General features: G+C 39.1%; 1 protein-coding gene and 1 long non-coding RNA gene across 2 annotated transcripts in view; one reads left to right on the top strand and one right to left on the bottom strand.

Annotated features, from left to right (window-relative positions):
* The window catches only part of LOC121383080 (deleted in malignant brain tumors 1 protein-like), a 135,642-nt gene that overhangs the window by 101,577 nt on the left and 6,182 nt on the right, over positions 1-27,883 (top strand). The window contains exons 23-31 of the mRNA XM_041512856.1: positions 1,706-2,041; positions 2,913-3,257; positions 5,444-5,767; positions 12,365-12,706; positions 16,301-16,407; positions 17,743-17,950; positions 19,235-19,597; positions 22,431-22,778; positions 23,341-23,661. Of these exons, the coding sequence (XP_041368790.1) occupies positions 1,706-2,041; positions 2,913-3,257; positions 5,444-5,767; positions 12,365-12,706; positions 16,301-16,407; positions 17,743-17,950; positions 19,235-19,597; positions 22,431-22,778; positions 23,341-23,661 (2,694 nt within the window). The remainder of the gene's footprint in view (positions 1-1,705; positions 2,042-2,912; positions 3,258-5,443; positions 5,768-12,364; positions 12,707-16,300; positions 16,408-17,742; positions 17,951-19,234; positions 19,598-22,430; positions 22,779-23,340; positions 23,662-27,883) is intronic.
* LOC121383090 overlaps positions 19,749-27,883 on the bottom strand; it is a 37,406-nt gene continuing 29,271 nt past the window's right edge. The window contains exon 3 of the long non-coding RNA XR_005959256.1: positions 19,749-19,968. This is a non-coding gene — a long non-coding RNA (uncharacterized LOC121383090). The remainder of the gene's footprint in view (positions 19,969-27,883) is intronic.

The following is a 27,883-nucleotide window of genomic DNA, read 5'->3' as shown; positions in this document are numbered from 1 at the left end:
AATGGAGAAGGTTTGTGCAGTATGGATCTGTTTTAATGACGAAGGTTTTTGTAGTATGACTGGTTTAATAAAAAAGATTTGTGTAGTATGTCTGTTTTAATAAAGAAGGTTCTTTAATAAAGAATGTAGTACGGATCTGTTTTAATGAAGTTTTGTGTAGTATGTATCTGTTTTAATGAATGATGTTTGTTTTATTTGATCTGTTTTAATGAGGAATGTTTGTTTAATTTGATCTGTTTTAATGAGGAATGTTTGTTTAATTTGATCTGTTTTAATTAGGAATGTTTGTTTTATTTTATCTGTTTTAATGAGGAATGTTTGTTTAATTTGATCTGTTTTAATAAGGAATGTTTGTTTAATTTGATCTGTTTTAATGAGGAATGTTTGTTTAATTTGATCTGTTTTAATGAGGAATGTTTGTTTAATGTGATGTCTTAATGAAGTAGGTTTGTTTTTAATTGATCTATTTTAATGAAGTAAATTTGTTTAATTTGATCTGTTTTAATGAAGAAGGTTTGTTTAAACTCAAGCGTTTTAATAAGGTTTGATTAGACTCAAGGGCTGATATCCACTCTTTTTGAAAATGAAAAGTGTGCAATTTCACCTTGTTGTTGTTGTGTGTTTTTTGGTGTTTTTTACATATATTAAAACAAAGTTGTCATACTAATCTCTCAGAAAATAATTGTCAGCGGTCGTACTGGGCACATTTTATTATACATATGTTGACACTGTCGGAATCCTTCAATAAAATGATTTAGAATCAACATCAGACAAAAGGTGAACACTATTGTCCTAATTATAAAGAGCCCTAATCTAAGACTAATATTTCGGATTACGGGAGTAAAATTGAGTAAACCACTATCCTGTTAACAGCAGACTAGGATATTGGTGTCAAATGAAAGCTATGATAGTGCAGAATATAAATGACTAGCAAGCAGGTGACAGACATTCGATGTTTGTTTTTTGTCAAAAAGAAAATATTGTAGGAATTGTGAAGCCGCAAGGGAAAGTGGCGTATAGTCTCTAAACGACTTAGTCGTAGATGTTTAGTGAATATCCTAAAGCATGCCAGACGGACCAGTGGATCATAAGCTTTGATTTGATATATTATATGTCACTGACACATGCGGGGGTAATTTGGTGCACAAAAATAAAAGGGATCACGTCAACAAAACAAAAAATCCATTATCTAAGGTACTCTCCCATATTGGTGACAAATTGTTTTGTCACTATTACCAGTTTGTGTCATATACAGGGCATATTAGGGCTTGTAAAAACATAATGTAATAGAGTTGTTGTAGGGTGGTGGTGCAGGAGGACTCTATGTAACCCATGGCCCATGAATTACAATTAAAACGTTAAAATGATAGTAACAAATTTTGGGATAATAGGATAAAAATGGGATAATATCTGAACCCAGTAGTATTTTCTCACTTATAGTATACATTTGATCAACGATAATGCAAGTGAGACAGTAACAAACATTTGCAATTTGAAATATAATTTTGTCGATGAACTATAAAACATAATTAAGATACTAGTTCAAAGGCTACGTTTCAAAGGAAAGCCACTGGCATGTTTTGGACTTGAAACTTACTTAGTTTGCCACTGTAAAATGATTCTCAACTTGGGAATCAGTGTGAGATCTTTGTACAGTAATTTTGGTTATGGAATCAATCTCTTGACTCTACAATTATGTTTCCAGACGTTTACTACCGCTTGACTGGGAAAAAGGACAACATAGGACGAGTGGAAATATCGGTGGATGGAGTTTGGGGAACTGTGTGCGACCGAGACTTTGACTTCCGCACGGCTAACGTTCTTTGTCGGTCTTTGGGGTACATGGAAGGAGAGGTGGAGCCGATTCGCTCAGCAGTTAATCAAAGCAACACCCCTCCGACCCCGGTGTACACGGGGGCGTTCCGGTGCACGGGCCAAGAGTCTACATTGACTGACTGTCCTCACGACGGCTGGCACCTCTCTAAAAGCTTCTACTGCAGCAACCACTACTCCGATGCCGCCATCAGCTGCTACGGGAAACGTAAGTGATGTCAGACACTTGTTAATATAAACACAGGTGTCTGTCTGTCAGTCTTTCTGTGTGTGTGTGTGTGTGTGTGTCTCTCTCTCTCTCTCTCTCTCTCTCTCTCTCTCTCTCTCTCTCTCTCTCTCTCTCTCTCTCTCTCTCTCTCTCTCTCTCTCTCTCTCTCTCTCTCTCTTTCCCTGTCCGCATCTGCCATTACTACTGTCTACCACTCAGACGCAGGACGTAGCCCAGTGGTAAAATGCTTGCTTCATGCGCAGTCAGTCTAGAATCAATCCCATTTGGTGGGCCTATTGGGCCATTTCTCATACCAGCCAGTTCACCAAAACAAAAACCGAAGTGTGTTTTGTTTAACGACACCACTAGAGCACATTGATTAATTAATCATCGGCTATTGGATGTCAAACATTTGGTAATTCTGACTCGTAGTCAACAGAGGAAACCCGCTACATTTTTTCTAATTCAGCAAGGGATCTTTTATATGCACTTCCCACAGACAGGAAAGTATATACCATGGCCTTTGATATACCAGTCGCGGTGCACTGGCTGGAACGAGAAATGCCAGTGCAACACAACTGGTATATCAAAGGCCGTGGTATGTGTTATCTTGTCTATAAGATGATGCATATAAAAGGTCCCTTGCCACTAATGGAACAATTTATCGGATTTCCTCTCTAAAACTATATGTCAAAAATTAGTAGATATTTGACATTCAATAGCCGATGATTAAGAAATCAATGTGCTCTTGTTGTGTCGTTAAACGAAACAAACTTTTTTTTGCTTTCTCTCTTTGTGTATCTCTCCGTCTATGTTTTGCAAGCTGGTTTGTAAATATGACATTCATAAAACTATTACACTTTTCCCCCAGTTAAACTTGGCCTCAGATACGACGTAGACCTTACCCAGGGTCCCGTGCGGTACTACTACGACAACACGTGGTACCCGGTGTGCGACAGCGGCTTCACGGACACCAGCGCCAAGAGGGTGTGTCAGGATCTGAATTACGCAGACGGCAAGGCGATTTGCTGCTCGGCGTATGGAAACCTGGACTCGCACCACGAGTACCGGCCCAAGCCCGTGTTCAAGACAAACATCAGCATGGTGTGCGCTGGCGGTGAAGACAGCATAGAGAAGTGTGTCAAGGTGGGCGTGTGTCAGTCGAAATACTACGCTTCTGTCGTCTGCTTCAACAACACAGCTGTGATTAATGAAGGTAAGTAAAACCTAACCCCCTGTCTTGGACACATCCACTGAGGAATCTCGGAGGAGGTGCTCAAGACAGTCGTGCTAGAATCTTCAGTGGATGTAAGCACGAGTTAAATGGTTGAATGATTAATTAATTTTAGAGCCTGAGACACGTTCAGGAGGGCGAGCGATCGCGGTTGTTATGCTAGACGGGTTGTTGTTTTGCATGTCTGCGATGTGAATGAAGATAATGGTACCAGTTAAATTGTTCGAGAGTACTCGGATTCCTGAACACGCCACTGGTTCCCACAAAAATCTGTAATACGTCACATATAACCACAGACGGTCGCAGACAGACGATACTTTTGTAGAAACAGTGCCACAGGATCGGGCAAGTTATAATGTACGGGTTCATGATAGTTGCGTCTAGTATGCAATAATCTGCGACTATCTGATGCAAATTTTATTGGGAACAGGCTTAACACGCTATCATTGGCCTATTGGCTAGACGCCTTGATTTGTGGATGCAGGCACATCTTCAAAACGGATGGGTGCTGAATGTGCGCACCCCTACTTAGACTGCAATGTGCGCCTAAAATACAACGTTTTTCATTGGATAGTTATTTAAATTATTTTGCCATTTTGACACACGTCATATTGTACACTATTTACTATAAATAGGTGATATACTGTAAAGTTATGTATATAATACCCATTCAGTTACCTTTCTCGTTTCTGTAGTGATAGGGGCGGGACGCAGCCCAGTGGTAAAGCGCTCGCTTAATGCGCGGTCGGTTTTGGGTCGATCCCCGTCAGTGGGCCTATTGGGCTATTTCTCGCTCTAGCCAATGCACCACAACTGGTACATCAAAGGCCGTGGAATGTGCTATCCTGTCTATGGAATGGTGCATATAAAAGATCCCTTGCTGCTAATCGAAAAGAGGGGCCCATGAAGTGGCGACAGCGGGTTTCCTCTCTCAATATCTATGTGGTCCTTAACCACATGTCTGACACCATATAACCGTAAATAAAATGTGTTGAGTGTGTCATTTCTGTAGTGATGGCTTAAATTCCAGCAATACCACTGGATACCAAAGTATTTTGAATAGTGTAGATCGAGTTAGAAGTATATTTTGAATATAAATGTTCGGTTACCAGTGTGTGTGTGTGTGTGTGTGTGTGTGTGTGTGTCTGTGTATGTGTGTGTGTGTGTGTATATATATATGTCTTATATATATATAACCACGAAAGTTTAGCAAATATTTTTTATGACGTCTAAATTTGCCATGGTTAAATAAACTTAAAAAGAAAACCAGGTCCTCCTGTTGTGTTAAGGCAAATGTTGACGAGTTTATGTTGTTTGTAAATGGTAAACATTTCAGATGTGAATACTAATTAATAAAAATAGGTTAATGTATAAATGTTATGCCATTTCTTTTAACATTAGCTAAACTTTCGTTGTTGAGTGTATATATATATATATATATATATATATATATATATATATATATATATATATGTGTGTGTGTGTGTATATATATATATATATATATATATATATATATAATCGACTTTTTCTATTTGCAGTTATGTATGTAGTTTACAATACCTGTCTTTATGAACTGCTTCGTGTTAATCGTTCGTATTACGTATATCGTGTAGATAGCAAAATTGAGATGGGGTAGGTTTACAAGTGTTACGTAATTTAGAGAGGAATGAGTGTAGCATCGGCGTTACAAAACGACGTATGGAGGGAAGGGATATAAAAGTAGCAGATTTTGCTGGACGACTCATAATAAAGAGCTACTCTTGGAATACTAAAAGCAAAACCTATTAGCTCTCCTCACTATTTCAATTAGAACGACCATCAAAATTGCGCCAAATTTCCTCCATGAAAATGCGCACCACTTTCTCTTTGGATATAATCCTACGGGACATTCAAAATTCCATAGCACCAATTACACCCCGCCTGTCACCAACATTTGGACTGCTGGTGCTCTCTTGCACTTGTCAGTGCAAGCGTCCCTTCTCTTACACACCCCCCCCCCCCTCCACCTTTCCTGTCCTGGACAGAGAGATCCGGCCAAGGCCGGTCCCTGTGTCTAGTATAGGCGTGCGTACAACAGATTGCTCTGAATGTGCACGTAAAATCTTTCTCTTCTTCTTTTCTGGACGACCACGTACGTCTGCGTAAAAATTATCATTATAATTCAGATTACACTTTCACCTTTGGGAAGAAACCGACTGGGATGGTGGTGGCCACGCATTACGGTATCAGCGGTCGCGTCTGCAACAACCTGTGGGACGACTTTGATGCCAAGGTGTTCTGCAAGAACAACCACTTCACCGATGGCATCGCCTACCACTACGACCCAGGTGACGACCTGCCGAGTTTCAAGGAGCCGTTCTGGCTGAGCAGCGTCAACTGTACGGGGAAGGAGACCGGGCTCGCGAAGTGCCCCTTTAATGACCGCATGTCGCTTGGAAACTGCAGTTATTCCGATGTGTCGAGCGCCCTCTGCTTCAATGGAGACCACGGTATGGCTAATCTTTAAAGAGACAGTCCCGTGTTTTCACATGAAATACATTTTCGTGTTTAGAGAATAATACATGCATGGCCGTTAAATACCATTTATCTTACAACGAGTTGTTACAAGAGCGAAAGCAAGTCTGATACGTTTTTAAAACACGATAAATTGTATGTAATGGGCACGAATGTATTATTCTAGTTCTTACCTCAAATAGGTTTTAAGTAAATTTTAACATCTTTTCTGACTAAAAGTTATTTACAGCCTTTACACTTGTAGCTAACTTACGCATCACAGACAAATGATTGTGAGGTTAACTATATGCCACAGTGTAATCGATTTCGTTCGTGCTGTTTGTTCATTGGATGTATTTCATTGCAATCTGATTAAAATTAGCTCTACTGGTCTCATCAGTAGATCTAACAGCATTGCATAGACTCCAATGTCCAGGTGACATTTCATCTATAGATAACAATTTAAACATCGAGCATGTCATGTCATGTCATAGGGTTTTATGTGCACATTCAGAACAAGCTGTTGTAGCGCACGCCCGTCCATGACAGGAAAGAATATCGACCAATTACACTTCGCCTTTTATAACGTTATTCGGGAGCATACAAATTCTAAAAATATCGGTCGAGACTATTTATGCAATAGGCGAACTTGTTGGTCTATTTCAACATTAAAAAACAGGGGGAAAAGTGCAGTAATAAACTCTGGATTGTATACAGGCATAAAAAGATTTTATGGCTATACTATCACGGTTTTTTTTATAAAATTTTATATTGAAATTAGTTTCCGGTGTAAACGGAATGCAAGTCCGTAGGAACAGTGGTCTGCCCGGACTTAGTCTCCTAGGAATGCAGGTCCTAGGTCTAATATACCTAGGAATGCAAGTCCTAGGACTTATGTTCCTTAGGAATACTGGTCTGACTGCCAGGATATCAAGTCCGGGCCGGACTTGCATTCCTGGACAATCAAAATTTAAGTCCGGTCGTACACATAAAAAATAAATTATAAATGTAAACAAAACTAAAAACAGTTTCCTTTTTGGTTTATTTAATTAACTTAGGATACTAGCGCCTCTCTTTAAATAAATATTTTCTATTTATTCCAATATTTGTTTGTACACATTTTGTTGACCTTATTACATGAGCAGAACCAAGGTCTTTATTCAATGCGTATTGTTCCAACTAATAAATGTTTAAACATTTAAAAGTAACTCAAAAACAGTTACCATAACTTGCCCATATGATATACCAACACAATTATCTGTTAGACATTATATATTGGTATTTGATAATAATAATAATAATAATAATAATAATAATAATAATATTAATAATAATTTAACTATAAAAATGTGATATTTGCGTTATATATATTATCTTGTTATTATATAATTTTAAGTTTGTGCCTTTCTGTCAATAATGTTGCAGGCGCGTGTACATAGGGTGTGGGGTGGGGTGGCGTGTTCTAAACACACCTATTCAAAGCAAATTTCTTGACCTCTCCCCTGCATAGCTTACTGAACATGTGCCTGCTTTGTCAAGTTTGCTCATTTTAAAAATTAATTTGGTCTAACATATGACATATCAGACTCTAGCCTCTATGATATCTTAGTCCCAACAAACCATACCATCGATAAACAAATATGTTAAATGTTTTTCATTAATGTTTATCAATTAATAGAAATATCAATGACTAAGAGTGGGTTTTAGCAGCTCAATGGGCTACTACACCGACTAAAACAAAACAGTAATCCCTGAACAATTATGATACTGTCAATAATATGCACACACAGTTTACAAAGATCCTTTTAAACAGACTACACATGACACTTTTACACCTGAACGTTTTGGTCGCAACAGGCATTCAGACTCCCTTTTTGGGAGAAGGGGTGGGGGAGGCATGCTGATCATTATTGCCCGAATGAAACGAAAATGTCCGAATCTGGAACACAACGTATATTTATATTCGCATTACTACCAAGATGCTAAATAGGATTCCAAACAAATCAGTCTGCATTTTTACATGGATTACAACTAATATTGTGAGTAAAATTATGGAATTGCATGGTGAAGATTTTAGACCAGCTCATTTTGCCCCCCCCCCCCCCCCCCCCTCCTCACACCTCCACCCAGTCTCGAACGCTTATGATGTTCCTAACGGCCAGGTATAATTATACAGAGACCCTTTCCCCAACTCATATCTTATGCTTTTTATGGTCGAAACAGCCATAAGGCAGTCAGTGATAAGTAATTTCAAGTGTTTTGATGCTATTTTTAATTGTTCATCAATAAAAGTCAAAACTTCATGGTTATTGTTCCTGTTATTTTATACTGTAGTAACTGATCATTATAGTACTAGTTATAAATAAAGAAATAAATTCCAGAGGACTAGGAATACTAGGATTGAAAGTCCTGTGGACTAGGAGTACCAGGAATAAAAGTCCCACGGACTTACATTCCTCGAAATGCACGTCCCAGAGACTTAAATTCCTAGGAATACAGGTCCCACAGACTAGGATTCCGAGGAATGGAAGTCCGATCGGACAAAGATTAGAAAATCACAATTAATCAGATTGTGACTTACTGTCAAAATATAAACTTACAAAACATATTATTAAACATTATGCTGGTGCATATAGAAATTGTCTTTTGTTGTTCACCAAATGTTAGTTTTTTTGGAGTTACCAGTTTTCATATATATATTTGTAAAACAATTTTGGGCTACATATTGAGGGGGAGGGGGTATATTTCTTCGTGTTGAACACATGGACATATAGCCTACTTTATATCTGTAGTTGCTTTATATACTTTTGAAAAAAGCAAGATATTCGTCCTACTTCAATATTGTAAAAGAAATGTAAGACGATTACAAAAATTCACTCACGTGTCTGATCCACAAGTCTATGACGTAAAAAAAGAATTAAGATGATACTCAAACTTAAAAATATTTTTTGACATGGAGATTTGAACCCACAATAATCTTATTGTTACAATACACAATACGCTTATCCATCACACTACCAGGGAAGGCTGCCAAAACCTCTTTTTTTTCTCCTGTCTTTATGGCAGCTCGTGCAAATTGCAGAGTATAATAAACGGACATCTAATTTGTCGGACTAGTATTTCTGTCACTGTTGTAGAAGGAATTTAAGTCCGGTAGGAATACAAGTACTAGGATAAAAACAACTTAAAAATAAACCAGGAATGAAAGTCCGATAGGACTACTGTTCCTACGGACCTGCGTTCCTTTTACACCAGCATACTTCGTAATTCACCCGAATCATTTCGTATACCCTCGGCATAATCCCGAATGTTTTCAAATTCTTTTCAAATCACTGGCATGATTTTGCAAGTAACGTTTTGATTGGTCGAATGAAAGGTCAACTGGACATGAGCTCCAACGGGCTGCTGTTAGATCCACATGTAATAGTGGAGCTAATTTTAATTAGAGTGTATGGCATTGGTGACCCAGTCATCACCTAGGAGCAGCCAGTCGTATGTCTTGAAATTGTTAACAAACTTACATGTGTAAACAAGTATGTGTTGTCAAAAATTACAAATGATGTTCTCATCAAACGGTTGTGTAAGAAAGTAAAACAGCATTATACATCTTAATTCCAGCGCTGAATATTGATGCCAAATCAGGCCATTATATTGCATTCCACACATTCGGCTTCTGTTTTCCCTCCATTGTTATCCCTGTAAAATAACCGGCGATAAGCATATGACAAAGTGACGGTAAAACAATATAATTATATGAGAATACTCGTCCTGTGAACAGACTCGAGTCTTGCTAGACTCGGCTTGAGTACTCGTGGAGGCCCTATTTAGAATAGTAGTGCCTTGTTACTCCGCATAGAGCTCATGATGCGTTAGGCCACAACACAAAGAGCTCCCGCGAGTTCTATGGGTCGAAGGTACACATCAACTTTAAAATGAGTCTTTCACCTTGACGCATAGAGCTCCCCACTTCCGATAATGACTCACTGTAATCAGTACAACCCTTAACATCATCATATGCGGTGTCTAATTAATCACCATGGCTATTCTTGCGTTGTGTACAGAAGTATCTCAACGATATCAAATTCTTGATGAATAGCTTCTTCCAGAAGCCTCTTGATCAATGTCACTGCATTATCAATATCTTACAGTACATAACACTTGGACTTCGTTGAGCATCACAGACATTAAGCCCTGGTCACACTGTCACGATCGCTACGACTTGAAAACAATTTGTTGAGTCATGGTGGATCGTACTGGTGTTGGTTTGAGCCTTGGTAAGTCGTCCTAAGTCCTGGTGAGTCGGGAAGGCACGCCGATTATTTTGAAATGTTCAAAAATGTTGTGTTAAATTGTCGAAGTGAGTCTTGGTGAGTCATAGCTATTCGCCATGCTATTTCTGGTGAATCGTCATGAGTCGGCATCAATTTTTAAGCACGAATCACTAAGATCTGGTACGACACCAGTACGATGCACAACGACAACGGTCAAGACTCACGCCAACTCAGGACGATGTAACACGACCCTCAACGACATAAGTACGAATCAGGACAATGCACCCTGAATCACAATGACAAAAACAATTTGTGGCTTATTTATACTAAGTCGTCGTGAGTCTTGTTGAGTCGGGTAGTAGATGCCGATTCAACACGACCCAGTATGACAAACAGCTCCACGAATAGTCGGCGTGATCGGCATCCACGTTGTGAATGTATGGCCAGGGCTTTAAAATCTACTACGTATGGAAACATAGATCATTCAAATGTCTAAGATGCTCTACGAATTTTAGTGGCATTTAAAAATATGAACCATGAAGGGTAAGGAACGCTGCATCTGTGTGGGACAACACTTATGACCAATGGACCTGGGTTCGGATTTGGCTGGGTCAAGTGTAACATGGTCCTTTCAGATGCAAAATATACAGATATAGGGGTTCCTTTATTTTTTGTGCCTAGTATATAACTTTTAACCTACATTGATGAGAGGCAAATGGTCGCAGACGAACGTTCTAGAACATAGATGATGATTATTCGGATGATGATTGTGATGATGATGACGATGATGATAATGATGGTGATAATTGATGATGATGGTGATGATGACGACGATGATTATAATGATGATGATAATTGATGATGACGACGATGATGATGATGATGATAATGATGATGATAACTGATGATGATGACGTTCACAACGATGGTGATTTATTGTTTTTGATGATGTTGATTGAGGAATAAAGGAGTAGAACTTAAAGTAAAAAAATAGTCAGTATATTATGTTGTTGTATTTAATATTTGAGCTGAATGCGGGACGATCGGGCATGTTGACGCATTGAGCTCCTCGGAAGCTCTATGGGACAGGCGCTCTATGCGATTCTTTAACGACGCATATAGCTCCTCGGGGAGCTCTATGGGTTAGGAGCTCTATGCGATTCTTTAATGACGCATATAGCTCCTCGGGGAGCTCTATGGGTTAGGAGCTCTATGCGGTGTAACAGTGCCTATATATTCCTTGCGCTGTTGATCGGCGTAACGTGTTTTACAAATGGTTTTATACATAGATTGTTTATACGTACAAACGTTTTGGTATGTAAAATGTTGTTTGGGCTACTACAGATGCTATAACTAGGGGTGTACCGATATACTCGAATATTCGCTACACCGAACAGCAGTTAGTATCGTAGTTGCATTCGTATTCGTCACTAGCTGAACCGAATACAGCAATACATATATGTAATGCTAACTGTAAAATTTGTTTTTAATTCACACTAACTAAAACGCAAATCGGATTCGATTGTTTTGATCATGAGTGTATTTTGTTAGTGTAACTTCAATATACAAGTGTTTAATTAGCTGATTAAAGCAAAATAAATTTAGATCATTCTTAATTAGAACTCTGGCAATACAAATATGGTTTTAAATTGATTACTACATATTAAAAAATTGCTGCCCATGATTAATCCATTTTTACTTTTTTTTAAATATACTGTTCTTCCTTTTTGCAAATCCTTTTCACTTTTGTATTCATGGACGTGAATAAATATTCGTATTCGTCACCTCATATTTGTGATGTGTATCGTATTCTCCACCATGTGTATTCGTTACACCCTAGCTACAACGGCAGCAAATAGCCAATCGCCATTCGGCCACAATACGGTAATTGTTTAAACTACTGCTTGACTATAACCAAGAGACGTGAACCAACTCAGTTGGTAGACTGCTCGCCTGATATGCTTTGGTTGTAGAATCGAATCCCCTCGGTGGAACATTTGCCTTTTTCCCGTTCCAACCAGGATGTGGCATGTGTTGTCCTGTCTTTACGGAAGTGCGCATACAAGATTCATGACTGCTGATGAAAAAATTAAGACGGTCGTAATCATCAAATGTTTGACATCAAATACTAGTAGTCAGTTAGTAATTAATTAACGTCATCTAGTGGTGCCCTTAAATAAAACATGCGACCACAATAAAACCATTCTTTAAAACATTGCTTATAATCATTTTATATACCCAGTTTTGTATTATCCACTTAATTTATCAAAGTAAATCAAAAACAATCTCTTAATAATAAATGTTAATACTTTACCATTTTAGATATAAAATATAACATGTCTGGAGGCGCCAATTATGGGCGTGTTGATATTAGAGTGGGCGGAGTCTGGGGCACTGTCTGTGATGAGTACTGGGATGACAGAGAGGCGGGCGTGTTCTGTCGACAGAAAGGCTTTGACGACGGCTACGCCCTCGACAAGGCCACCTATGGGCAGGGCAGCGGTCCGGTTTGGCTGAGCCACCTCATGTGTACTGGAAAGGAGACGACCCTTCACACGTGTCCACACAAAGGCTTCCATGACGAGATTGTCGACGACAGCAGCTTCTTCCCCCGCGTCTGTGAGAGCCATGCTGACGACGCGTCCGTTTATTGTGTGAAATCATGTAGGTTTTCAGTCTATTTATTTATGGGAAAATGTGTAGGTTTTCAGTCCGTTTGTGTGAAATCATGTAGGTTTTCAGTCCGTTTGTGTGAAATCACGTTTGTTTTCAGTCCGTTTATTTATATGAAAACATGTAGGTTTTCAGTCCGTTTATTTATATGAAATCATGTAGGTTTATTGAGTAATAGCATGTATTTTTTGTTTTCACTCCATTTATTGTGTGAAATCATGTAAGTTTTCACTCCGTTTATTGAGTGAAATCATGTAGGTTTTCACTCCGTTTGAGTAATAGCATGTAGGTTTTCACTCCGTTTATTAAGTGAAATAATGTAGGTTTTTAATCTGTAGCCTCAATTTTGTAGTGATTAAGCCATCGGACACAAGGCTAGTAGGTACTGGGTTCACACTCGGGTACCGGCACCTACCCAGAGTAGGTGTAAGGCATAATTTCTCATAATTTCACAAACCATTTCACAAACCATTAACAACTAACCATTAACCCAATGTCCTGGGCAGACATTCCAGATAGCTGACGTGTGTGCCCAGGACAGCGTGCTTAAACCTTAATTGGACATAAACACAAAAATAAAAATAAATGAATGGCAATTAATAGTCTGCTGTTTATGTGAAATCATGTGAGTTTAGTTCATTTGTATGTGAAATCAGGTGGGTTTAGTTCATTTGTATGTGAAATCAGGTGGTTTTAGTTCATTTGTATGTGAAATCAGGTGGGTTTAGTTCATTTGTATGTGAAATCAGGTACGTTTAGTTAATTTTTATGTTACATCATGTGGGTTTAGTTCATTTGTATGTTACATCATGTACGTTTAGTTTATTTTTATGTGAAATCATGTACGTTTTGGTCTGATTCTGTTTTTGTATATGAAAATTAATGATGTAGGTTTGGTCCGCTTTTGTATGCGAAATTTTAGTCCGTTTACTGTGCAAAGTGATGTTAGTTTTAGTCTTTTTAGTGTGTGAAATCATGTTGACTTCAGTCCGTTTATTGTCAAAAAATCATGTAGATTTTAGTCGTGTTTATTGTTTGAATGTGTGTAAGCTTTAGACTGTTTACATTTATTGTGTGAAATACAAGTAAACTTCAGTCGGTTTATTGTGTGGAATTGAGCACGGGTTTAGTCATTTATTAAATGAAATCGTGTTGGGGGGGGGGGGGGAGGTCTGTTTATTGTGCGGAATTAAGCACGGGTTTAGTCGTTTATTAAGTGAAATCGTGTTGACTTCAGTCGGTTTATTGTGTGGAATTAAGCACGGGTTTAGTCGTTTATTAAATGAAATCGTGTTGGGGGGGGGGGGGGGGGGTCTGTTTATTGTGTGGAATTAAGAACGGGTTTAGTCGTTTATTAAATGAAATCGTGTTGGGGGGGGGGGGGGTCTGTTTATTGTGTGGAATTAAGCACGGGTTTAGTCGTTTATTAAATGAAATCGTGTTGGGGGGGGGGGGGGTCTGTTTATTGTGTGGAATTAAGAACGGATTTAGTCGTTTATTAAATGAAATCGTGTTGGAAGGGGGGGGGGGTCTGTTTATTGTGTGGAATTAAGGATGAGTTTAGTCGTTTATTAAGTGAAATCGTGTTGAGGGGTTCTGTTTATTGTATGTTATCGTGTAGATTATAGTCTACTCGTATTGTGAAAATAGTAGGTTTTGGTCTTAGGCCGTTCATTGTGTGAAATCATAATATTTTAGTCTGTTATTTAATTGTTTGGAGTCGTGTAAATTTAATAATGTGGCCTTTAGTTTATTATTGAGGGGCGGGACGTAGCCCACTGGTAAAGCGTTCGCTTGATGCGTGGTCGGTCTAGGATCGATCTTCATCGGTGGACCCATTGGGCTATTTCTCGTTCCAACCAGTGCTCCACAGCTGGTGTAACAAAGGTCGTGGTATGTACTATCCTGTCTGTGGGATGGTGCATATAAATGATCCCTTGCTGCTAATCGAAAAGAGTAACCTATGAAGTGGCGACAGCGAATTTCCTCTCTCAAATATCTGTGTGATCCTTAACCATATGTCTGACACCATATAACTGTAAATAAAATGTGTTGAGTGCGTCGTTAAATTAAACATTTCCTTCCTTTTTTAGGTTATTATGGGTGAAAATATGTAGGTTTTAGTCACTTTATTATGGGTGAAAATATGTAGGTTTTAGTCACTTTATTGTGGGTGAAAATATGTAGGTTTTAGTCACTTTATTGTGGGTGAAAATATGTAGGTTTTAGTCACTTTATTATGGGTGAAAATATGTAGGTTTTAGTCACTTTATTGTGGGTGAAAATATGTAGGTTTTAGTCACTTTATTGTGGGTGAAAATATGTAGGTTTTAGTCACTTTATTATGGGTGAAAATATGTAGGTTTTAGTCACTTTATTGTGGGTGAAAATATGTAGGTTTTAGTCACTTTATTATGGGTGAAAATATGTAGGTTTTAGTCACTTTATTATGGGTGAAAATATGTAGGTTTTAGTCACTTTATTGTGGGTGAAAATATGTAGGTTTTAGTCACTTTATTGTGGGTGAAAATATGTAGGTTTTAGTCACTTTATTGTCTGAAATCAGGTAGGATTTATCATGTGATTTTAGTCCGTTTATTGTGTGAAAGTATATAGGATTTTGTAAAATCGATTTTGTCTTAGTCTGCTCATTGTTCGAAACAGTATGTCTGTTTTAGTTCGTTTATTGTATGACATTGTTTATATGCTTGTCCGTTTATATGTAAAACGTTCATGGTATGAAGTTGTTTACGTCTTAGTCTGTTTATTCAGAAATCTGTATAGACTGTTGTCCGGTTATAGTGTATAGTCGTGAAGAAAGGTTCTGTTATTGGGATTTAATTTCAAATATTGAATTTGTAAAGTTTAAAATTAATTACTGAATTACATTTTTATTTCCAGGACTCGAAGTGTAATAGTTTATAAGCTACATTACCATAAATATATGTAATAGTTTATTTCTTCTTACTTTCGAAGAGAGTCACTGCTCTGAGTTTCCGGCTGATAGAAGGCGCGTGTGCAGGGGGGGGGGGGGGGGGGGGGGGGGGGGGGGGGTGGAGTGGGTATGACTCAACCCCCTGATAAATTTCGCTCGCCACAGTCTAGAACCCACATAAATTCCTGCAGACGCGCCTGAATAGAGCCTTTTAGAGACTGACAAAAAACATTAAATAAAGTTTTTTGTTTAGAATGTCAGCGTCTCTATATATATACACCTGGAAATTAATTAAGCATCACCCTGATTTTGGGACTAACTTATATTTCACAACGCACTGTGACTATTTAATTGTGTTGTTTCTGATCTGTAGTATATGGTTGTATATCAAAATTCGTTTTACGTTGTAATACATGTACATGGTTTCATACGTACAAATTTATTGGAAGGTAAACTCCAGTTTCGTCTACCACAGATATTAAGACGACCAGGAGCGCATTGACCACTGACATTCTAAACAGTATGTGTGTATGTAATTATAGTCCATAAATGGACTCTGTTTGTCAGAAACATCCTACAATGGCAATTAGACGACAATTTGTTCACGTTTTTAAGGGCCTAACAATGATTTTGTTTTGTTTCGTTATCAGTGAGGTTGAATCTTGGAATGAATGCCTCCCAAGGAGCGGTTCAGATCTACCAGGATCACAAATGGACTACTGTCTGTGCGGATGGTTTCAACGCACATGCAGCGAAGGTACTAACGTGTCCTGTGTAACAAAGTCAAAGAAATGTTTCACACAAATACATGTATAATGTATGAATCAATTGTAAGACTTGATAATACCACTTCTTTTAAACAAATATTAACTATCGTATGAAACTGTGTTTAATTTACAAACATAGATTTGTTATAACAACAATAGTAGCATAAAAGTGAAAACAGACAGCAAAGTATTCATTTTAATATTCAAAATGTTATTCAGGTTGGACTGTTCGGTCTAACATGTTCTGAATGAAGGTTACGGTTGTAAATATCAAGTGTGTCGAGTTGTGACATACAGTTTGCTTAGATATTATTGTACTTAGTGATGTTCCCGTGATCGATTATAATAAAAGATCTGCCGATTTGATGATTGATTAAAGAAATCCACAATCGATTGTGTGGTGGAATGTAATTCTTTCTCCAGTTTAGATGATGGAACTGACGTAACATTTATTTGGGGTTGGGATTTGTTTTCCATGTGTACATAAAGAGAAACATATTTTAACTAGTTACAATTGCATGAGTCTCCCCGGGTTGTCATGCCACGACCAGAAGCGGCCAGGCCCTTTTTAAGGGCCCTACGGGCAACCGAGGGAGACACCCCAGCATCATATAGGTCTAATTAACTCTCAACTCATTAAATACAAAAACTATTGCGCCATATTTCCTTAAATCAAAATTGCGCACCCTTTTCTCTTTGGCATTATACTTTGCTCCTTCAAAATTCCATTGCACAATTAACCTCCCCCCGCCTGTTACCGACCACGGTCGGGCTACTGGTGCTCCCTTGCGCCTGCCAGTGCAGGCGGTCCCTCCTCCTTCCATCCCCACCTTTTCTGTCTTGGACGGAGGAGCCGGCCAAGGCCGGCTCTTGTACACAGGATAAGCCCTATGACCTGACCTGACCTGACCTTAACTAGTTGTTAAAGGTAAACTGAACGAGTTATGGGGTCTGTCTCAGTAAACACGACAACAGGTGCATGGTGCTTGCATTGCAGATCCTTCTTGTGTTCATATAATCTAACCTATTGTGCAAATCGATTATAATTCGATGATAAAATTCCAACCGATTCACAATACTAGTTATGCTGCTGCGTCATTTTATAGCCATAACATCCATTCTAAACACCGGACAAGGCCTTTCTTGTTACGCAAGTAGTGGAGAACTGGCTAGAACGATAATAACCTAATGGGCCCATCGACGGGGATCGATCCTAAACCGACCGCGCATCATGCGAACGCTTTACCACTGGGCTACGTCCCGACCCGTACAATTTTATAACAATAATATTCTATGCCATACCTACAAGTATATTTTCTGTTTAGGTGGTGTGTACACAGCTGGGCTTCAGTGAAGGCATTGATATTGGAAATTCCAACTTTGGGCCCATGAAGGATCCAACGGGAATCTCGAGTCTCACGTGCACTGGAACCGAGACTGACGTCACTGCGTGTAGAATAACCAAATCAACCACGTGCCCAAGCAAAGCTTATGCAGGAGTTATCTGTTCCAAACAACCATTCGTCGCTTCAGGTAAATATTTTGCAGACGACTTTTATTTTAATGTATATATAGCCTGCCACCTGGGGCGAACCTATCTTACAATAAGTGGGTGCTATAACAAGAATCAGGCAATAGTAACAGAGGGTCTTCTCTATGCAGACAAGTATGGCACTTTTAACTAAAATGGGCACTTGTTTTGTATTTCCCGGTGGGATCCGGCCGTCCCCTCATCCCCTTCCATTAGATATGCTCATTGCACTACCCCCAAAAAACTCCAACCTCCCACATACTGACCCTTTTATGTGTATATGCAAATTTGTAGCCATCTTTTTAGAATAATACTTGGTAACACAAACCAGTGAAACAGCAGTAACAGTGGCGGATATAAGGGGGGATGCAGCGCCCCCCCCCCCCCCCCCCCCTGAATTTTGCGACAGTTATATATCAATTTCATTTTTTCATTTTTCACGTTGGAGAATCTAAAAAATCCCTTTGGTTACGTTCGTGGCCTTCGGCAAAACCTTTTTAATCTAAATGGTTAAATAATGAAATAGACGATAGCTTAGCATAAAGTATGGCGGGTCTTACAAAAAGTTAAAGGGTTTTTTGGTTTAACAACTCCACTAGAGCAGATTGATTTATTAATCATCGGCTTTTGGATGTCAAACATTTGGAAATTATGAGTTTTAGAGAGGAAACTCGCGACATTTTTATAAGCAACATGCCACCGCAGACAGGTTAACACATACCACGGCCTTTGATATATCAGTCGTGGTGCACTGGCTGGAACGAGACATAGACCAATGGGCCCACCGACGGGGATCGAGCCTAGACCGACAGGGCATCAGGTGATCACTTTACCACTGGGCTACGTCCCTCCCTCTAAATGGTTAAATAATGAAAATATATCTGAAAAGGCAGCTAAAGAGCTGGTAGTTAAGGTTACGCCTGGTGTCTGGCACTTCTAAGGAATAATGAAAATATATCTGAAAAGGCAGCTAAAGAGCTGGTAGTTAAGGTTACGCCTGGTGTCTGGCACTTCTAAGGAATAATGAAAATATATCTGAAAAGGCAGCTAAAGAGCTGGTAGTTAAGGTTACGCCTGGTGTCTGGCACTTCTAAGGAATAATGAAAATATATCTGAAAAGGCAGCTAAAGAGCTGGTAGTTAAGGTTACGCCTGGTGTCTGGCACTTCTAAGGAATAATGAAAATATATCTGAAAAGGCAGCTAAAGAGCTGGTAGTTAAGGTTACGCCTGGTGTCTGGCACTTCTTAGGAATAATGAAAATATTTCTTGTTGATTTATTATATAGGTTTCAACATGAGGATGATACCAGAGGACCCTGCCAAGCCATTTTACGGGAGGCTGGAGGTGGAGAATGATGGAGTCAAAGGTAGCGTCTGCATGAAGGGGTTCGGCACATCGGAGGCCACAGTGGTGTGTAAACACATTGGGTATGCCGGCGGCGTTCCGATGGATACGGAGTTTGACATATCCGGGTTTTTGAATGGAGGCAAACTGAAAAGAGATAACGAGCCGCCCATCATCATGTCAAATGTCCACTGTTCGGGGACTGAGAAGACACTAAAATCCTGCAAATGGTCGTCCAAGGCGTCGACGAAAGACTGTCATTACGAGGCTAAAAGAGCTGGCGTCTTGTGCTACAATGACACAGGTGAGTTGATGGATTGAAAACATATTTTATATGCTGGCGTCTTGTGCTACAATGACACAGGTGAGTTGATGGATTGGAAACATATTTTATATGCTGGCGTCTTGTGCTACAATGACACAGGTGAGTTGATGGATTGGAAACATATTTTATATGCTGGCGTTTTGTGCTACAATGACACAGGTGAGTTGATGGATTGAAAACATATTTTATATGCTGGCGTCCTGTGCTACAATGACACTGGTGAGTTGATGGATTGAAAACATATTTATTGCATATAATGTATATGTTAGCGTTGGAAATCGGTTAAATTTCATCATCGATCATCTGTTATAGTCCATCTGCACCAACGGATCAACGTTCGATTACACAATCTGTTAGAACATAAGAAGAATTTGAATTATAATGAATATGAACATATTATCATATTCATCAGAATGTACTTTGTAATGTGCCTGCTCTGTGTGTACACGTTTCGGTGACAATAAACCTCAGCACCAACATATTTACATCAATTCCATTTTCTAAATTGAAGGCACAATTAGTTAACATTTTCCCCCACAACTGATTGTGTATTTTTTATAATCGGTCATCACATCGGTAGAGCTAAACCGATCAATTATCGATTAAAGGAACATTAACTAGTGTAGCATTGGGCACAAATTGTCCAACTTTCGAGGCCCACTCTTAATTACAAACATATTATAAGTGTTTCTAGAAGCATCACAAGGGGTTTATGGATTTTTATACCCTCTGTATGCTCTTGGATCCCTCGACTTCGGCTCGGGTTACAAGAGCATATAGAGGTTATAAAAATCCATAAACCCCTCGTGATGCTTCTACAACGAATGTATCTTGCCGACATGTTTAATTATAAGATTTTCTTCAAACACATCCAGGCCTGGTGCTTATAAAACTTTTAGTGTCTAGACTCAAGACTCTAATAGAATCTGAGACAGAAATGTCATGACAACGCCATACAAATTGTATGCGTGTGACGTCATTAAAGATTGAGTCTGGACTTTAAATACCTACCATCGCGATCTTAATTTTTGTCTACGATCGCCAGCCCGTTCCACGACGTGGCTTAGCTTACTATCGTCGTAAATTACTGTGAAAATGTTCAATAGGTACGAGGCATTTATAAGCCACTAACGTAGATGTCAAATGGCAGTTAGATGATGATTTGATAATTTTCTAAGAAAGATACTAACTTATTGTGTAATACCAAATACCTTTTATGAAACTCGGCTTTTCATGAAAAACATTCTAGGCCATACGACTTTCACACGAAAATACGGGAGATAACTTTCATGTCTTATGCATTCGGCATACAAACTGACTTCATGGATGTCCGATACCAAAGAATACATCCAAGATGTTCCGAAAAGTCGGTAACCAATTTATTATTTAACTAATTCGTACTTCGTTGCAAAGAATATATTAATCATTAAAGGGGCACTTACGACTACCGTAAGGTTGCTTTGTGGAACGGCTGTAAAGTTTACGGTGCCAGTTGTAAAACTCAGTTGTAAAAATTCTTTCGTGGAACAGGGCCCAGTTGTAAAAATTATTTCGTTGAACAGGGCCCAAAAACATAAATAGCAACATCATGTACCCAGTTTAGTGTTATTGTAAGGAGATTTATTGTAATGACGTCGTTGGAATACTGACGTCATTCAAATTCAAAATTAGCTGTATTATTACAATGCTTCGCCACATTAAAATACTCACTTTTCTTCAATTTCAATTTCATTTTCCGAGTGGTTGACAAATCGTTTGACAGCCATGTTTTATTTACGTTGGTAACAGACGAATTTTTGCATGGCGCATTGATACAATAACAACAGTCCGATGTTACAGGTTTGGGTATAAGAGATTTGACTCCGCCCACGCGGGGCATAAGGGTTTTTTTCCAAGGCTAAATAACCAACGAAATTCGAGTATTTTACATGAAGGCGAGATAATAAATTTTACAATATGGATGACTGCAATTTTTCATTAATTAAATAAATAAAAAAGTAAAATATACTGAAAAGGAACAGAAATAAAAAGAATCGATTTTTAACAGCTTTCATTATTAACATTTTATCTGGTATATAATAACAATATTAATAGTAACAACAAATAAATTATTCCGCCCAACGAAATAACGTTTAGTCGAATCATTATGTCTTTTTAATGTATTTGTGAACATGCTTAGATATCTGTCTATATGTATCGTCATTTCACGTTTCTCGACGATTTAATATTTATTGTATTCGCGAGTTAAAGAGAAAAAACTCTGGTCTTGGAAACTGTTAACTGACGCGCTAAGATAGTGTTAAATATTAATGTTAATCGGATGTGTAGATGTTACTAACATTGACCTTCACAGAAATGCACCATTAGTCATAAATACTTTACAAACTGAACGCTAGAACGTGCCTTTAAATGATCATGGAGAATTAGCATAGAATTGATGGACTCAAAACGTATACGTCTACTTACACTAGTCTGCTTGTAAGTTGTGATAGTAAACATGTTAGGGGCACATATTTGAAACTGCTCCTCATGCTAGGTACAGCCCTGTACTGGCATTCGCTCGTTAGGCCTAAACAATGGAATTGTGTGACCTTACACAAAATATTGTAATAGGGCCTATTGTACTTTTTCAGTGGATAATTATTTTTGTTCTTCGAATTTTTAATTTTTGTTTTATTAATATATAGGCAAAAAGAGTACATACATAATATTTCATCAGTCTGAACCCATAGAGGTGAATGTATCACTTGTTTTTGTCCTTAGATGTAACATAAATGGTATGCAATAGCTACTCATATAATATTTATGTCAGGTGTTAAGTATCAAGTTGGATCTGGCAGCGGCACCGGGGCGGTAGAAATAAGGGTGAACGGTCGCTGGGGGCCCGTCTGTGACCTACTCAGACGTCCGGAGAACGCCGTCGTGGCGTGTAAATCCGCTGGCTACTCTAGTGGAATGTTCGTACCATCGACGCCGTACCTGGCACCCTACCGCGAATCGTCCAAGATGATGTTTTACTACATTTACTGCATCGGCCAAGAGACCATGTTGACGGAGTGCATAAACGACGGATACGACAGGATCTACAGTACCAAGAACTACAACACCCGCTGTCAGACGGGCTATCTCATGACCGTGCAATGCTTCAATAAACCTATCGGTAAGTATTTGTCTTGGAAGTATGTTGTCAGATTATCTGACTCAAACACACACACACACACACACACACACTCTCTCTCTCTCTCTCTCTCTCTCTCTCTCTCTCTCTCTCTCTCTCTCTCTCTCTCTCTCTCTCTCTCTCTCTCTCTCTCTCTCTCTCTCTCTCTCTCATAATTTTATTAGAGCTGGGCTGTACTGAAATTTCAAGTTCAATACCGGTATTGATGTTTCTTGTGTGATTCATATTCCGTATTGACACATCACCGATATCTAAACAGATTTCTGGGGATATATTGGGTATAACCAGCTGCTATAAATGCATGCTCAAATTAAGCCCCAAGTCCTAATAGTAATATAATCCAAATTACACACACATGACAAAATATCTGCGACATATGTGCATTTTTGTCCATTTAATAGCTGCTAGGGATCTTTTTATATGTACTTTACTAGAAACAGGGCAGCAAATACCATGGCCTTTGATATACCAGTCGTGAGGTTCCGATTGGGACGGGAAAACAGTCGATCATAAAAGCAAAAATTTCTTTCCCTTTTGTTTTCAGCTATCACAGAAGTTAGAATTGTAGATGGACAAACTGCGAACGAAGGAAGACTGGAGGTATTTTTACAGGGGCCAGACAAGTGGGGCACCGTTTGCGATGACCTATGGGACAACACAGATGCTAGCGTGGTTTGCCAGCAGCTCGGGTACAAGCAGGGAGGGAAGGCGGTCAAATTGGCGGCCTTTTTCCCCGGGTCTGGCCCTATATGGCTGGATGATGTGAACTGTTTCGGGAATGAGTCTAGCATTAACCAGTGTCCGCACGCGGGCTTCGGAGAGAGCAACTGTCAACACAACGAAGATGCTGGCGTTATTTGTCAAGGTAATATTAAAAAGCTTAAAGCTAGCAATCCATTCATACGTGATCGTCGTCCGCATCCGAGAGAAAGTGGATTGGATAACATATTAACGTGCTTATATCCAATTAAGGTTCAAACTAGTGTTGGGAATCGGTTGCAGTTTCATCATCGATCATCGGTTGTAATCGGTTAGCACTAATCGATCGACTTTCGATTATACAATCGTTTAGAATGTGTAGGAACTTGGAGAGGATCGGACAAATTCGGAACTATGTACCTATTTTAAAAATATATGTACATGTAAATATTTCATCATCATGATAATCTAAAATGTCTGAAGTAGTAATTTTACTTTTAAATGTTCTTACATTTTCCAAACAAATATCTTTTACATGAGATGTGAATTTTGTTGCTGTTTTGTAGAATATTTTTGGGAACAATATAGCAAAGACTATGTAGAACATTGTAGACTTCAAATATAATTCCATATCCATAAGCAACTGAAAAGCTACATTTAAGCATTCTATAGTGATACTTTGTGTAAGTAGTTTGTTATATAACTGAAACAAAATGCAAGGGAAAACATAGAAAATTGCTTAAAGTAAAAATAGCTATACTTCAGACATGAAATATGCTGGGATTTGGGTTTGTGTTTACGTGTAGGTAAATCTCCGTTTAAAAGCTATGATATTTGCACATATGGTTGGGGCTGGGTACTCACGATGAGTATAAGGTAGTTCATAACTTATTTTAGTAAACGAATCTTCCATGGACAATTTATCCGCTTTTCGATTTTATTGGGCTCGACATGTTTTGATATAGTTCGCTGCCACCGTATGTGGTTTCGCACCGCTCTTTAATCAAGCCAGTTTTTGTTTCGTACTTAGATAGGCCTAATAATATATATTTTCTTGGTCCCAATTGTGAATGAATGATAAGATTTTTTGAATGTAACATATATTTTGATTTATTTTTAATAATAATAAAAAAGTATCTCACTATTTGTTTTATTGTATATGACAAATGCAAAAATAAATAAATGTCAGTGAACACACAGATTTACCAGTACATGGCGGCATAGCCTCAACAGGCTAGAAATCAAGAAATGTACACAATAATGGCCCAATAATACTGGATTTGATCAATACAAATTCTGACAACGAGCAACAAAATATTTATTGCGGTTAACATTTTCTGCTACAATCGATTATTAATTTCAAAATCGATCATCACATCGGTAAGTCCCGACCGATCTATCTTCGATTATAATCGATCATCACATCGCTAAAGTCCCGACCGATCAATCTTCGATTATAATCGATCATCACATCGCTAGAGTCCCGACCGATCAATCTTCGATTATAATCGATCATCACTTCGCTAGAGTCCCGACCGATCAATCTTCGATTATAATCGATCATCACATCGCTAGACTCCCAACCGATCTATCTTCGATTATAATCGATCATCACATCGCTAGAGCCCCAACCGATCAATCTTCGATTATAATCCATCATCACATCGCTAGAGCCCCAACCGATCAATCTTCGATTATAATCGATCATCACATCGCTAGAGCCCCAACCGATCAATCTTCGATTATAATCGATCATCACATCGCTAGACTCCCGACCGATCAATCTTCGATTATAATCGATCATCACATCGCTAGAGTCCCGACCGATCTATCTTCGATTATAATCGATCATCACATCGCTAGACTCCCGACCGATCAATCTTCGATTATAATCGATCATCACATCGCTAGACTCCCAACCGATCTATCTTCGATTATAATCGATCATCACATCGCTAGAGTCCCAACCGATCAATCTTCCATTATAATCGATCATCACATCGCTAGACTCCCAACCGATCTATCTTCGATTATAATCGATCATCACATCGCTAGACTCCCAACCGATCTATCTTCGATTATAATCGATCATCACATCGCTAGACTCCCAACCGATCAATCTTCCATTATGATCGATCATCACATCGCTAGACTCCCAACCGATCTATCTTCGATTATAATCGATCATCACATCGCTAGAGTCCCGACCGATCAGTCTTCGATTATAATCGATCATCACATCGCTAGACTCCCGACCGATCTGTCTTCGATTATAATCGATCATCACATCGCTAGAGTCCCGACCGATCAATCTTCGATTATAATCGATCATCACATCGCTAGAGTCCCGACCGATCAATCTTCGATTATAATCGATCATCACATCGCTAGAGTCCCGACCGATCAATCTTCGATTATAATCGATCATCACATCGCTAGAGTCCCGACCGATCAATCTTCGATTATAATCGATCATCACATCGCTAGAGTCCCGACCGATCAATCTTCGATTATAATCGATCATCACATCGCTAGAGCCCCAACCGATCAATCTTCGATTATAATCGATCATCACATCGCTAGACTCCCAACCGATCAATCTTCGATTATAATCTATCATCACATCGCTAGAGTCCCGACCGATCTGTCTTCGATTATAATCGATCATCACATCACTAGAGTCCCGACCGATCTGTCTTCGATTATAATCGATCATCACATCGCTAGAGTCCCAACCGATCAATCTTCGATTATAATCGATCATCACATCGCTAGAGTGCCAACCGATCAATCTTCGATTATAATCGATCATCACATCGCTAGAGTCCCGACCGATCTATCTTCGATTATAATCGATCATCACATCGCTAGACTCCCGGCCGATCTATCTTCGATTATAATCGATCATCACATCGCTAGAGTCCCGACCGATCTATCTTCGATTATAATCGATCATCACATCGCTAGAGTCCCGACCGATCTATCTTCGATTATAATCGATCATCACATCGCTAGACTCCCGACCGATCTATCTTCGATTATAATCGATCATCACATCGCTAGACTCCCGACCGATCCATCTTCGATTATAATCGATCATCACATCGCTAGACTCCCGACCGATCCGTCTTCGATTATAATCGATCATCACATCGCTAGAGTCCCGGCCGATCCGTCTTCGATTATAATCGATCATCACATCGCTAGAGTCCCGGCCGATCCGTCTTCGATTATAATCGATCATCACATCGCTAGAGTCCCGACCGATCCGTCTTCGATTATAATCGATCATCACATCGCTAGACTCCCGACCGATCAGTCTTCGATTATAATCGATCATCACATCGCTAGACTCCCAACCGATCAATCTTCGATTATAATCGATCATCACATCGCTAGAGCCCCAACCGATCAATCTTCGATTATAATCGATCATCACATCGCTAGAATCCCGACCGATCTATCTTCGATTATAATCGATCATCACATCGCTAGACTCCCGACCGATCAATCTTCGATTATAATCGATCATCACATCGCTAGAGTCCCAACCGATCTATCTTCGATTATAATCGATCATCACATCGCTAGACTCCCAACCGATCTATCTTCGATTATAATCGATCATCACATCGCTAGACTCCCAACCGATCAATCTTCCATTATAATCGATCATCACATCGCTAGACTCCCAGCCGATCTATCTTCGATTATAATCGATCATCACATCGCTAGACTCCCAGCCGATCTATCTTCGATTATAATCGATCATCACATCGCTAGACTCCCGACCGATCTATCTTCGATTATAATCGATCATCACATCGCTAGACTCCCGACCGATCTATCTTCGATTATAATCGATCATCACATCGCTAGAGTCCCGACCGATCTATCTTCGATTATAATCGATCATCACATCGCTAGAGTCCCGACCGATCTATCTTCGATTATAATCGATCATCACATCGCTAGAGTCCCGACCGATCAATCTTCGATTATAATCGATCATCACATCGCTAGAGTCCCAACCGATCTATCTTCGATTATAATCGATCATCACATCGCTAGACTCCCAACCGATCAATCTTCGATTATAATCGATCATCACATCGCTAGACTCCCAACCGATCTATCTTCGATTATAATCGATCATCACATCGCTAGACTCCCAACCGATCAATCTTCGATTATAATCGATCATCACATCGCTAGAGTCCCGACCGATCTGTCTTCGATTATAATCGATCATCACATCGCTAGAGTCCCGACCGATCTATCTTCGATTATAATCGATCATCACATCGCTAGAGTCCCGACCGATCTATCTTCGATTATAATCGATCATCACATCGCTAGAGTCCCGACCGATCAGTCTTCGATTATAA

The sequence above is a fragment of the Gigantopelta aegis genome, chromosome 2, assembly GCF_016097555.1.
Source record: "Gigantopelta aegis isolate Gae_Host chromosome 2, Gae_host_genome, whole genome shotgun sequence".
Taxonomy (NCBI): Eukaryota; Metazoa; Mollusca; class Gastropoda; order Neomphalida; family Peltospiridae; genus Gigantopelta; species Gigantopelta aegis.
This window is presented reverse-complemented; position numbering and strand designations above follow the sequence as displayed.